This window comes from Oncorhynchus kisutch, linkage group LG26 (assembly GCF_002021735.2).
Source record: "Oncorhynchus kisutch isolate 150728-3 linkage group LG26, Okis_V2, whole genome shotgun sequence".
NCBI classification, from domain to species: Eukaryota; Metazoa; Chordata; class Actinopteri; order Salmoniformes; family Salmonidae; genus Oncorhynchus; species Oncorhynchus kisutch.
The window spans coordinates 11,184,932-11,197,071 of NC_034199.2; the positions used below are offsets into that span (position 1 = coordinate 11,184,932).

A 12,140-nucleotide genomic window follows, 5' to 3' on the forward strand; every position below is an offset into this window, starting at 1 on the left:
GATAGAGCCAGTGCACATGCTCATTCAACACCCCGCCCAAAGTGTGTGTAAAGTCAGCATTCAGTGCAAACTCATTCAGCCAGCCATCTAGACAGCCCGGCTTGCAGATCAGGGCACCACTGACACTGTGTGTGTGTGTGTGTGTGTGTGTGTGTGTGTGTGTGTGTGTGTGTGTGTGTGTGTGTGTGTGTGTGTGTGTGTGTGTAATAGAATAAAAATAACAGAATACCTTCCTTTAAATGAATGAGCGAACGGTACAAGGTACCACGTCACCACCTCATCACTCATAGGGATTATGGCTGAGGGATTCACTCTGCTCTGTATAACTTTCGTTTAATCCCCAGGATTAGACCCACAGCCCTGTTTATCATATAGTACTATTGAATTGACATGTTTGATCCAGCAACATCATCTGGTAAGACATGTTATGTGACCTCGGATGGCACCCTATTCCCTTCATAGGGCACTACTTTGGGCCCGGGTCCATGGACCTCTGGTTGAAAGTAGTGCACTAGGAAGGGAATAGGGCGCCATTTGGGAAACAGCCCCAGTGGGAGAAAGGATGCGACCTCTCTTTCTTAGGCATCACTGGGGGTTGGCTTTGGCAGTGGCATCACACGAGGTTATAACCCATCATTGTTTTCTTCTCCTGCTTTCCCAGAACCAAAGCTCTCGTGTTGGAGTTACTGGCCGCCGTGTGTCTCGTCAGGGGAGGACACGAAATCATCCTCTCTGCGTTCGACAACTTCAAGGAGGTACGGTGCAGTGGATGCGCAGAGCAAGAAGGCGGCGCTATGCTATTATACCTAAACGGTGTCATTCCATGTAGTTCACGCATTGAGTCGTGTAGTGGTGGAATGCTCTCAACAGCAGACCCGAGGTTGGCAAATTCCTGTGGAGGATTGCATCTAGGAATGCAGCTTTGCCTGTATCAAAGGCTATAGACGTGTTGCTCGGCATCGATCACCCGGAAAGGCAGTTCACAGACCTCTCAGACCCACAGAGAAAACAGTTTGTTAGTGATTCGGCAGGCACTTCACAGATATAAGAACCTATGTGACACCTATGTAATACAGCCGGATCAGGGGTCGTATGTACCAAGTTTAGCAGAGTAGGCGTGCTGGTCCAGGATCAGGTCCCCCTTTCAATTGAATCTTCAATTCAGTATGATCTAGAAGGGAAAACTGATCCTAGATCAGCACTACTCTGAGACGCTTGATAAATATATACAACCCCTGACCCTGTGTGTCTGCATTTGTATGTGTAAAGTAGTTGGGCTTCTGGAGGGGCCCTCTGTAAAACAGTCCAATTCGCAGGCGGGCTCTGGAAAAATTGGGCTGACTGAAGTTAATACAATATTTAGACCCAGAATAAAATATTGAGCATTACTCTCTATTGTATTTCACTGTTGTTAGAGGTGGACTAGCCAACTCTAAAGCTCAGAGTCGCTCCCCCTTAACCAGAAGGTAGAGACATAGCCATGTGTGTCGCTGCACTATTAAAGTCAATGGATTGCGATTGGCCCTTCACAATATATGTGGTGGAAACGGCAATGGTCCAAAAACTATTAGATTATCTTATTGGTCACATTGTACAATCGTTATTGTCTGGCAGTATGTTCCATATAAACTGTAATATAAAGAAAGCGATTTCTTTTGACGCTTTTCTTTCGTGTTTTATGCTGTTATACAACAGATATACAACAAGTGTTATTTTGGCTTGCTTGAGTTGAGATGGTGCTCATTGCTTTCCCTCTATGGGGAAGCTTGTTGTTAGGGGGCTCTTGACTCCCCGCCCTGTGGGTTAGAGGGGGTTGTTTGGAGTGGGGGGCAGCGTGCAGGCTGGGGCACAGAGCATTGTGTGGAGTGCTTATGCACTCCTCTCCTCTCCTTGGCTCTTTATCTTTCCCGTCTGTCTATCTGTCGGTCTCCCCTTCCCTGCCTTTAAGCAATGTCTGAACTGCAGAGGTGTCTCTCTCTCTCTTCCCTCTACCAACCTCACTTTCTCCTCTCTCTCCCCTCTCTCTTGTCCTCCTTTCTCCACTCTCTCCCTCCCTCTTTTCTCCCCTTTCTCCCTCTCTCTCGCTCTCTCTCTCCCTCCTTTCTTTCTCTCCATCTCTCTCTCCCTTCCTCCTTTCTTTCTTTCTTTCTTTCTCTCCCTCTCTCTCCCTCCTTTCTTTCTCTCCATCTCTCTCTCCCTTCCTCCTTTCTTTCTTTCTTTCTTTCTCTCCCTCTCTCTCTCCCTTCCTCCTTTCTTTCTCTCCCTCTCTCTCTCCCTTCCTCCTTTCTTTCTCTCCCTTCCTCCCTTCTTTCTCTCTTTCTCCCTCTCCTGCTCTCTCTCTCTCCCTTCCTCCTTTCTTTCTCTCTCTCTCTCTTTCAGTGCTGTATATATGGTAATCACAGAGGGGGAAAATAGGTCATGAGTGTTACAAAGCCCTATGGCAGAGGAGGTTTCACCATGCTGGCACTCTTCTTGATATTTGATCAGGGAAGGATTCAGTGTGATGGGAGGGAGTGAGGAGACAGTACAGGGGCTGGGTTTTTATATAAGGCAGAGATTATGACGGAAACATTTTATTTCTCTCGCTAAGGTAATACAATATTCTGCATTGCAAAGTAAGACTTAACTTGACGATTCCATGTATAATGCAGTTATGAGGCTTGGACCCGTTTATAATGTCTTACACATATTTCAGGTAAGTAGCCTAGTGGTTAGAGCGTTGGGCCAGTAACGGAAAGGTTGCTAGATCAAATTGTTTTTATTTACCTTTATTTAACTAGGCAAGTCAGTTAAGAACAAATTCTTATTTTCAATGACGGCCTAGGAACAGTGGGTTAACTGCCTGTTCAAGGGCAGAACGACAGCTCGGGGGTTTGAACTTGCAACCTTCCGATTACTAGTCCAACGCTCTAACCACTAGGCTACCCTGCCGCCCCAAAAGGTTAAATAAAAAAAATAGCAGCCAGTTTGAGACAACTGAAAAATGTTATTCATAGAGAAACATAACAGCCTTTTGCTATAACAGATTATTAAGACTCATACATATTTATAACGAGTCATAAAGCGTTATATCTGGATGCTCGAAGTACTTAAAGATTCCTTTCATCGCCTTTTGAGTCCACGGCTAAAAGTAAATGATTGCTGATTTTTCTTGCAGGTGTGTGCTGAGACACAGAGGTTCGAGAAGCTAATGGAACACTTCAAGGACATGGACAACAACATTGACTTTATGGTACACAGCGTTTCCACTGGACGAGCCATCGGTTACATCATATCCTGAAATCACATTTTATAACCAGACCCTGTTGCTTGACTTCTGTTTATTTCTATATCTAGCCAACCACACGTATGGAATCCTCGGCAACTCAGTTTGTTTTGTCGCACTATTCCTACTAATACGTGTTAATCAAACTAGATGAGGCGGCATGGTGTGTGTGCCAGCGAAATATCTGTTTTCCTCAATGTGCCACACTGCCTCCACTTTGAGGCTCCCCATTGGTCCGTGCCTGCCGTGTGTGCATGAGAGGCCAACCAGATGCCCTGTGTGTTTGAATAGGCCGCGTGTGTCACAAGTCCGTTCTGAGCCATTTGGTAGAGGGCCAGTCATTTGACACGAGCGCGAAAGCAAACAGATTTGTCAGACAGGGCTGGCATCTCTCACCCAGTTGACTCCAAGCTTCTTAACAAGGCAGTCCATTAAGACAGTATTAGCAGGGTGACAAGAATGCACTGATTCTGTGGCGCTCCACTGTGTACGTTCAACGCGGAGTAAGTATCCCAAATGGCACCCTATTCCCTATGTAGTGCGCTACTTTTGGCCAGAGCCCTGGTCAAAAGTAGTGCACTACATAGGGATTAGGGTGCCATTTGGGATGCGGGATGAAGTGACTCCCTTTATCTGCCCATTTAGCATGACGAATGCACCCATATCATTTCCATGCTCATTTACACATTTAAGACTTTTCCCCCCAAATGGCACCCTCCTCCCTGAATAGTACATGGAATAGAGTGTGATTTGGGATGCACCCTATATCCCATGGATGTTTCAGTATCAGTACAGTGAGATTATCCCTTGATGGTTGTGCTTGTTGGTCCCTTATAGGTGGCGTGTATGCAGTTCATCAACATCGTGGTCCACTCAGTAGAGGACATGAACTTCAGGGTTCACCTGCAGTACAACTTCACCAAGCTCTGTCTGGACGACTACCTGGACGTAAGTAGCTGGATACCAGCCTGAGTTGGGGTCACATGGCGCTCATGACATTTTCTCAGCCGGTTATTGTCATGCTAAAGCTTACCGGTCTCCCGGTAATTGACCGTTAATTAACATGAACATTTAGCATCTCCAGGCCTCCACACATACAAGCCTGCTGATCGGCACCTTTGGAACATCTACATGTTTAAAAAAAAAAAGTCTTAAGAAATCAATTGAATATACGCCATCACAATACATCCATTATTTATTTTAGTCAGCTCTAAAGAAACAGTACGAAATGAAGGAAATGTATTTCCGAAGAACAGAATATGAGTCCTACTGTATGTTACCTGGCTATGCTCCATGTCATAGTCTGTAGGCTTGTTCATTTAGCTGACAAGATATGCTGATAAGTCCTGTGCCATTATTTTATATTATATGATTTTATAGTAAGAACTTAGCTAAATAAAATAGAAAGGATATTTTTTCCCATTATGGCAAGAGTGCGCATATGAAGTGGCTATGTTGAGCATAAAAGTGATCATTTGAAACAGGTCCTATATGCTAGATTTAGAGTTATTTGGCAACTTTAGTTGTGAAAGAAACAAACCTTATACTGTCTTAGAAATCTAAACGTATAGCTTGCACTCGGGCCCTTGCCTCAGGCTGCACAGCTGTTCTCTCATCAAGTGATCATATTTTCGCCCGTCAGACAATTCTAAATGAGATCTTGTCTTTAGTAATATGTCAAATGAGATTTAGAATGGTCCATTATCGAATGGGCAGGAACAGGGGCAGGGGAAAAACACATGTCATTTGTCCGCACTCGAATAGCGAAAAGGGAGGAGGGTGCGCTCTTTCCCGCCAGTCTGTTTTATAGGCTACTGTGGCTTTATAGCGGAGTATGTGGTTAATATGAGCAGCTGAGAAATAAATATACAAACACTTATTTCGCTCCACTCGCGTCAACCACTCTTTGAGGAGAACGCTCTCGCTGCCCAACAGGTGGATATTCCTCCCAAACTCTGTATGCTCTCCAACCTCCTCCTTGCAGCTACCCAGTGCTTAATTTAGGGACATTCTCGCCACAAAACATATTTCACTAAACTGTTGACAGAGGAGAGCGAGGAGGAGATGGAAATGCGTGGCGGTGAGATATTCTGTATAGTTAAAGGTAATGTGCCACCCAATTAATTATGAAAATATATCAAGAAATCACTATTACTAAGCTATTCAACGTCTAATACAAATTCACTCATTGTAGGTCAAGTGTAAGTCTCCCTGCACAATCAATGAGCCAATAGCATCGTCTAGGGCTGTACGTTCTCTCCCAGACTCATGGACAGACATTTTGGAGTGTGGCATAGAGTAACCAGTCTATCCAGTATGCATAATATAACGGTCCACACTCAAAGGCCATTACTTTAATTTTGGAGTATAGGCTGGACCAATTATGTACCAAAGACATCTTAAATCGGTTTTGTTTGATGTTTTAGGATAGGCTGTGTATTGTATAACGGAACCATCCTCATTTTGAATTCAGTTCTTTTTTGGGGGGGGCTTGGGGTTCATAAACCTTCATATGCATAAGCTCTAATATATGCGTATGGTTGTTTTGAATGAATCATCACCTTAGAAAGCAGCTGTCCATTTCGTTGAATTAGGCTTTGAAACAACATCCACAACGACCATGTTTTAAACTCAGTTTCAACCTGTTCTTTCTTCAAATTGATCACCACAGCGAGGGGAGTTTTAAAAGCACAATACTGTTTTGATGACAAGTGTTTGATGTGAATTGTGATTGCATTTGCATTGATATCAGAGGGACAATAGAGCCCTGAGTACCAGGCCATTAGGACCTGATGGGACATAGCAAGTTGTGTACACATGTCCAGAGGGCATAAAGGAGATAACAGTCACGTGGAATTTTACTGTGGTCATGACTCATGGCTGCCAGTGTGGTGGTAATATGGTCCCAGCAAAGGCCCTAGAGTCAATTCCATTTCAAGTCAGTCAATTCAGGAAGTAAACAGAATTGCAATGTTTTTTTTCTCACGGAAAAGCATTTACATTTTTCTGTTTAGGTAGGCCTCGAGGAGAATTGGAATTGGGATTTATTTTTACTTACTGAATTGAAAAGCAATTGGCCTCAAACCTGCTATATATCACAGGAAATATGTTGAGATGCTAGTAAAAAATGCACTTAGTTATTCAGCTCAAGACTCTGAAACAAGGTCAATACTCTGTTTGGAAAATGAATTAATTCTATAAACCCTCGCCTTGAAGAAGAAGCTGAAATCAATCCGCGTCTTTGAGATGCGACCCTGAGTTCAGTAAACTGGCCCAATCAGTCCATCCTCAGACCTGTCTGTCTGTTTGTTTGTCTGTATATCCATCGGTCCTGCCTGCATGTCTGTCTATCTCTCGTTCTGGATCAAAGTGTCTCCTAAATGTAAAATCTAATGTAAGTGTCTGTGTGTAGAAGCTGAAGCACACGGAGAGTGACAAGCTGCAGGTGCAGATCCAAGCCTACCTGGACAACGTGTTTGACGTGGGCGCCCTGCTGGAGGACGCCGAGACCAAGAACGCCGCGCTGGAGCGGGTGGAGGAGCTGGAGGAGAACATGTCACATGTGAGAAGAAACGACAACCACGCACAGACGTACTGTCTCTATCCAATAACACTCTGACTCCCTACAGAAGACTCTTTGCCAACCTACCTTTTTGATAACTCACTCCGCCATCCCTTACTATCTGAATCCTCAGTCACGCGTTCAGTGACTTGGCATCCATCCATTTCTCTCCATGCATTTATTCGTTGACACGTTCACTACAAACACTCACTCTGCGTTATACGTGTCATGTGATCTGACGGAACCCCCCCCCCCCTTGTCGACCTTTGCTCCCTCAGATGACGGAGAAGCTGCAGGACACGGAGAACGAGGCCATGTCCAAGATCGTGGAGCTGGAGAAGCAGCTGATGACGCGCAACAAGGAGCTCGACGCCATCCGGGTGAGACTTGAGACTTTACTCCCTCACTCGGTAGGGGAGAGGAGTTGACGTTGACGTTGACAGCATAGAGATCCTAGAAGTAAAGTGTCGTCGTCGTCCCCCCCCCCCCGACCAAGACGGACGGTTCTTTAGTCATGTTGCTAGGATGCCAGTGTCCATTCTACTTTTTCTTTATGTAATTCTATGGCTGACGGACACAGGTTGATAATCCTCTGATCTGCGTGCAATGCAGTAACACCTCTGTCTGTTTCCTGCCCTCCCCCCACCCAGGAGGTGTACAAGGATGCCAACTCGCAGGTGCACACGCTGCGGCGGATGGTGAAGGAGAAGGACGAGGCCATCCAGAGGCAGTGCAACCTGGAGAAGAAGATCCACGAGCTGGAGAAGCAGGGCACCATGACGGTCCAGAAGAAGGGCGACGGGGACATCTCCATCCTGACCTCGCCGCCCGCCCCCGGGGGCCCGCTGGTGGCCGGATTTGAGGGTGTACCAGGGGTCTATAACGGGGGTGCGGTCAGCCCGATGGGGTCGAATGGGATCCCGGGGATGCCCGCGCCGCCCCCTCCTCCTCCCCCACCACCTGTGCCTGGTAGGTGGAATTCCAAGTCCAGACCAGTTCCGGCTTAGCTTACTGTTTAGTCACAGATGGTAGCGAAGCAGTCTGGACTGCTAGTTGCTAGTTTCACAACATGCCCTTTCATTTTTACTGTCTTATTTTCTTGAGTGGCATTTAATGTAACGGGATGCCTTTAGCCCAAGCTGTTCCAGCTCTGGCATTTGAATTGTAACATAAACAGACACAGAGGCAGAGCTGGGGAAGCCAACAGAGAGAGAAAGCGAGAGCAGAGCAGTCACACGAGAGGAGTTTGTACTCTGCTGATTGAGTCTCAATGGAAGACAGCACTTGGCATGCTGTCATCTCAATTCCACGCTTACTTTCTCTCTCTTGTTCCCTCTGCTCCTGTTTGTTCATCTTCTCCTCTATTTCGCTCCCTCTATTCCAGTGCCAAATGGGCCATTGGCTGGCCTCGCCGCTCCTCCCCCTCCCCCGCCGCCCCCGCCTCCCCCTGGCCCGATGGCGGTGTCTGCTCCCCCGCCCCCTCCTCCTCCCCCCATGGCCCCACCGCTGCCCGGCTGTGGATCCCCCACTGTCATCTTCAACTCAGGGTTAGCAGGTAAGGTCATCCCACCCAGACGCCGCCTGCGTGTGAGACTGAATGCGTCTCAAATGGCACCCTATTCCCTTTGTAGTGGATGTGGAGGAATCACGCTGGACCAGACAATGAAAGATGGTTTTTCCCGATACGCCTTTGTTCTGTTGCAGTTTTTTTGTTATCGCTTTGGTGCTATTTTCACAAGTATGTGGTGCATTTTCAAAACTGTTAATGCAATACTCCAAACTGCTAACACTTATTCAAAACCTTTTTATTTTGCATTCATTTTGTTTGGCGACATCTTTCACCAAACAACCATTGATCCCAAAAATATGTTTATATAATTTCTATCCCATGTGTGGTCAAAGGTGAGATTATTACAAATTTTCATTGATGCGAAAATATATTGTTCAGATGTAATTACAACATAGGTGTCCTGTATTAAAATGAAACAAGTGAAATGAATGAAAGAAAGAAACAAAGTTTTGCAGCCTCAAGCCTGTCTTGAGAATTTGGCCATAGGTTCTCATCAACATTGCAATAAATGTCCTCATTGTTCATGCACCTGGAGTGGAGAAAAACCTTTTGGCATGGCAAATCATTGCATGCCTCATCCATGGCCTGGAGGGGATCATGTGCAATGTGAAACGTATTTCTAGATGAAACACTGATTTAAGTTTGGTGAAAAAAAATGACCTATGTTTTTGTGTGTTGTACTTAGTCAATTTAAAATGTGCTTAGAGTTTTAAAACTGCCTTTGCGATTATCCGGTTTGAGTTTTGTACTAAACGTTTTGAACTTTCCTACTTGTGAAAATCACACCAACGCAATTGAAGAAAACTGTAATGTATGTTAATGGTATCGGCTATCAGTGATCATCACAATTGTAATCTTTTTTGGTATGTTTGTGAACCGTCATTATCAAGTGTTAATCATTTGCAGTATTTTTATCAGACCTTATCATAATACGGTGCATTCAGAAAGTATTCCGACCCCTGGACTTTTTCCACTTTTTGTTACATTACAGCCTTATTCTAAATTTGATTAAAAAGTTTTTTCCCTCATCAATCTACACACAAAACCCATAATGGAAAAAGCAAAAACAGGCTTATAGAAATGTTTGCAAAAGTATTTATTTACAGAAGTATTCAGATCCTTTGCTATGAGACTCGAAATTAGCTCAGGTGCATCCTGTTTCCATTGATCATCCATGAGATGTTTCTACAATGTGATTTACCTGTGGTAAATTGAATTGATATGACATGATTTGGAAAGCCACACACCTGTCTTTGTAAGGTCCACCAGTTTACAGTGCATGTCAGAGCAAAAAACAATCCATGAGGTCGAAGGAATTGTCTGTCGAGCTCCGAGACAGGATTGTGTCGAGGCAAAGATCTGGGGAAGGGTACCAAAAAATGTCAGCAGCATTTAAGTAAAAGGCACATAACAGCCCGTTTCGAGTTTGCCAAAAGGCATCTAAAGGACTCAGACCATGAGAAACAACATTCTCTGGTTTAATGAAACCAAGATTGAACTCTTTGGCCTGAATGTCAAGTGTAACATCTGGAGGAAACCTGGCACCATCCCTACGGTGAAGCATGGTGGTGGCAGCATCATGCTGCGGGGATGTGGGAGACTAGTCAGGATCAAGGGAAAGATGAACAGAGCACAGTACAGAGAGATCCTTGACGAAAACCTGCTCCAGAGCGCTCAGGACCTCAGACTGGGGTGAAGGTTCACCTTCCAACAGGGCAACGACCCTGAGCAACAGCCAAGTCAATGCAGGAGTGGCTTTGGGACAAGTCTCTGAATGTCTATGAGTGGCCCAACCAGAGCCCGGACTTGAACCTGATCGAACATCTCTGAAGAGACCTGAAAATAGCTGTGCAGCAATGCTCCCCATCCAACCTGGCAGAGCTTGAGAGGATCTGCAGAGAAGAATGGAAGAAACTCCCCAAATGCAGGTGTGCCAAGCTTGTAGCGTCATACCCAAGAAGAGGTAATCGCTGCCAAAGGTGCTTCAACAAAGTACTGAGTAAAGGGTCTGAGTACTTACGTAAATATATATATTTACGTATTTCCGGTTATTTTCGGTTTTTGTTTTTTGAAAATGTGCAAACATTTCTAAAAACCTGTTTTTGCTTTCTCATTATGGGGTATTGTGATGTCATTATGGGGTATTGTGATGTCATTATGGGGTATTGTGATGTCATTATGGGGTATTGTGTGTAAATTGATGAGGGGGGAAAAAACGATTTAATCCATTTAGAATAAGGCTGTAACATAACAAAATATGGAAAAAAGTCAAGGGGTCTGAGTAATTTCTGAATGCACACCATGTGCTTTCCAATGCTTCTAAATTCACAATTTTATGATGCCTTATCAACTTGAGCCAAGCCTCCTGATATCCTTTAGGCCTTTTGAACCCTGCCGATATTTACAGTATCACTGTGTCTGATGCTGTTTACTCACCGCAATTTCAAGCTGCTTGACTTCCTGGATATCAGGGTGTGGATATCATGGGTGACTCAGAGCGGATGTGACGGCTAGTCAGGCGTCTTCTGACTCACTGACTTGGCCTCCCCCTTAACCTATCATTCATTGTGTGTCACTGGGTCTGTACTCACTGCAGACTTTGACCAGTTGAGACAAAGATACAATGTGACACAAGATCATTCCAGAATTTGACCTTTCACCTTGAATATGACTCTTGATCTGAAGCCTTAATTCAGTATATGACAGCACTAGCATTAGTACACTTTCAGCTGTGAAGCTTGTTTTGTATGATCTATTATTGTCTATTATGATTTATTATCTTACTAATCTTTCTCTCCTTAATAATGATTTCTCTGGATGTTTTTCTCTCTATCTTGTTTTCTGCCAACCAGAGGGACCCATCAAACTGTTCTGTAGGTTTTTTTCTGTCATGTGGTTGTGTTTTCACTGTTTCTCCTCTCCTGAGTATTTGGAAATGGTATTTTTAGTCATAACACCAAACGTGAAGACAAGACACACACACACACACACACACACACACAGGAGGAATGTCTGCATAGAGATGGCCATTTATGCCCTATGATTTTTTTAGTCTAGCCAAGCATGAAATTGGACACTTTTGTTTCATGCATTCTCTTTAAATTCTCTTGCGACTGTTTGCAGACTCCCCCAAAATATTCTTCATTCTTCACAGCTGTACTGTAGAAGGCTTGAGCCCAACAAAATATGAAACAACAGTCTATCCACAACACAAGGACCACAGGACATGGAGTCCTAGTTGGGATCATTTGTCATCATTCTGGGATCCTGAACTGCTGGGGTCCTTAGCCTGTTACACATAATGGGACGAGACAAAATACAGTACAATCTGTCTTACTTAGTCTTGACTGATGGGAAAGCACTGAAAATGCCACATTTCCAACTCCTGCACGGTCTCCATACTCTACCATGTGCGTGTGTGATTTATTGTAATGTCAGGAAGTGTCTGTTGTTGCATGCTCAAACACATTGACGTGCCACTGCAGGTAGGCTAACAAGATAGGAGAGTGTTGTGCAAGCCTGGAATGCCCTGGTTGTCACACTCTCCAATCCTGATCCTTATCGCTAGGCTCCACGGTACCTCTGTCTGTCTGTGTGCTAGAGAGGTTACCCGGGGAGAGGCAGTCAATCTGGGTTTATATACTCCGTATGGCCATAATCTTTGTCTATATAAACACAATATGCCACTTTGCAGGGATGACAACCCTAGCCATATGCACATTCAATATCATAGCTAACTCAAT

At 44.6% G+C, this 12,140-nt stretch overlaps 1 protein-coding gene across 2 annotated transcripts in view; it reads left to right on the plus strand.

Moving 5' to 3' along the window:
• LOC109871351 (formin-like protein 2) overlaps positions 1-12,140 on the plus strand; it is a 91,080-nt gene that overhangs the window by 66,910 nt on the left and 12,030 nt on the right. For both annotated transcript variants that reach the window (XM_020462200.2, XM_031805403.1), the window contains exons 9-15: positions 662-755; positions 3,158-3,232; positions 4,103-4,213; positions 6,678-6,827; positions 7,106-7,207; positions 7,478-7,796; positions 8,212-8,382. In XM_020462200.2, coding sequence (XP_020317789.2) covers positions 662-755; positions 3,158-3,232; positions 4,103-4,213; positions 6,678-6,827; positions 7,106-7,207; positions 7,478-7,796; positions 8,212-8,382 — 1,022 coding nt within the window. The remainder of the gene's footprint in view (positions 1-661; positions 756-3,157; positions 3,233-4,102; positions 4,214-6,677; positions 6,828-7,105; positions 7,208-7,477; positions 7,797-8,211; positions 8,383-12,140) is intronic.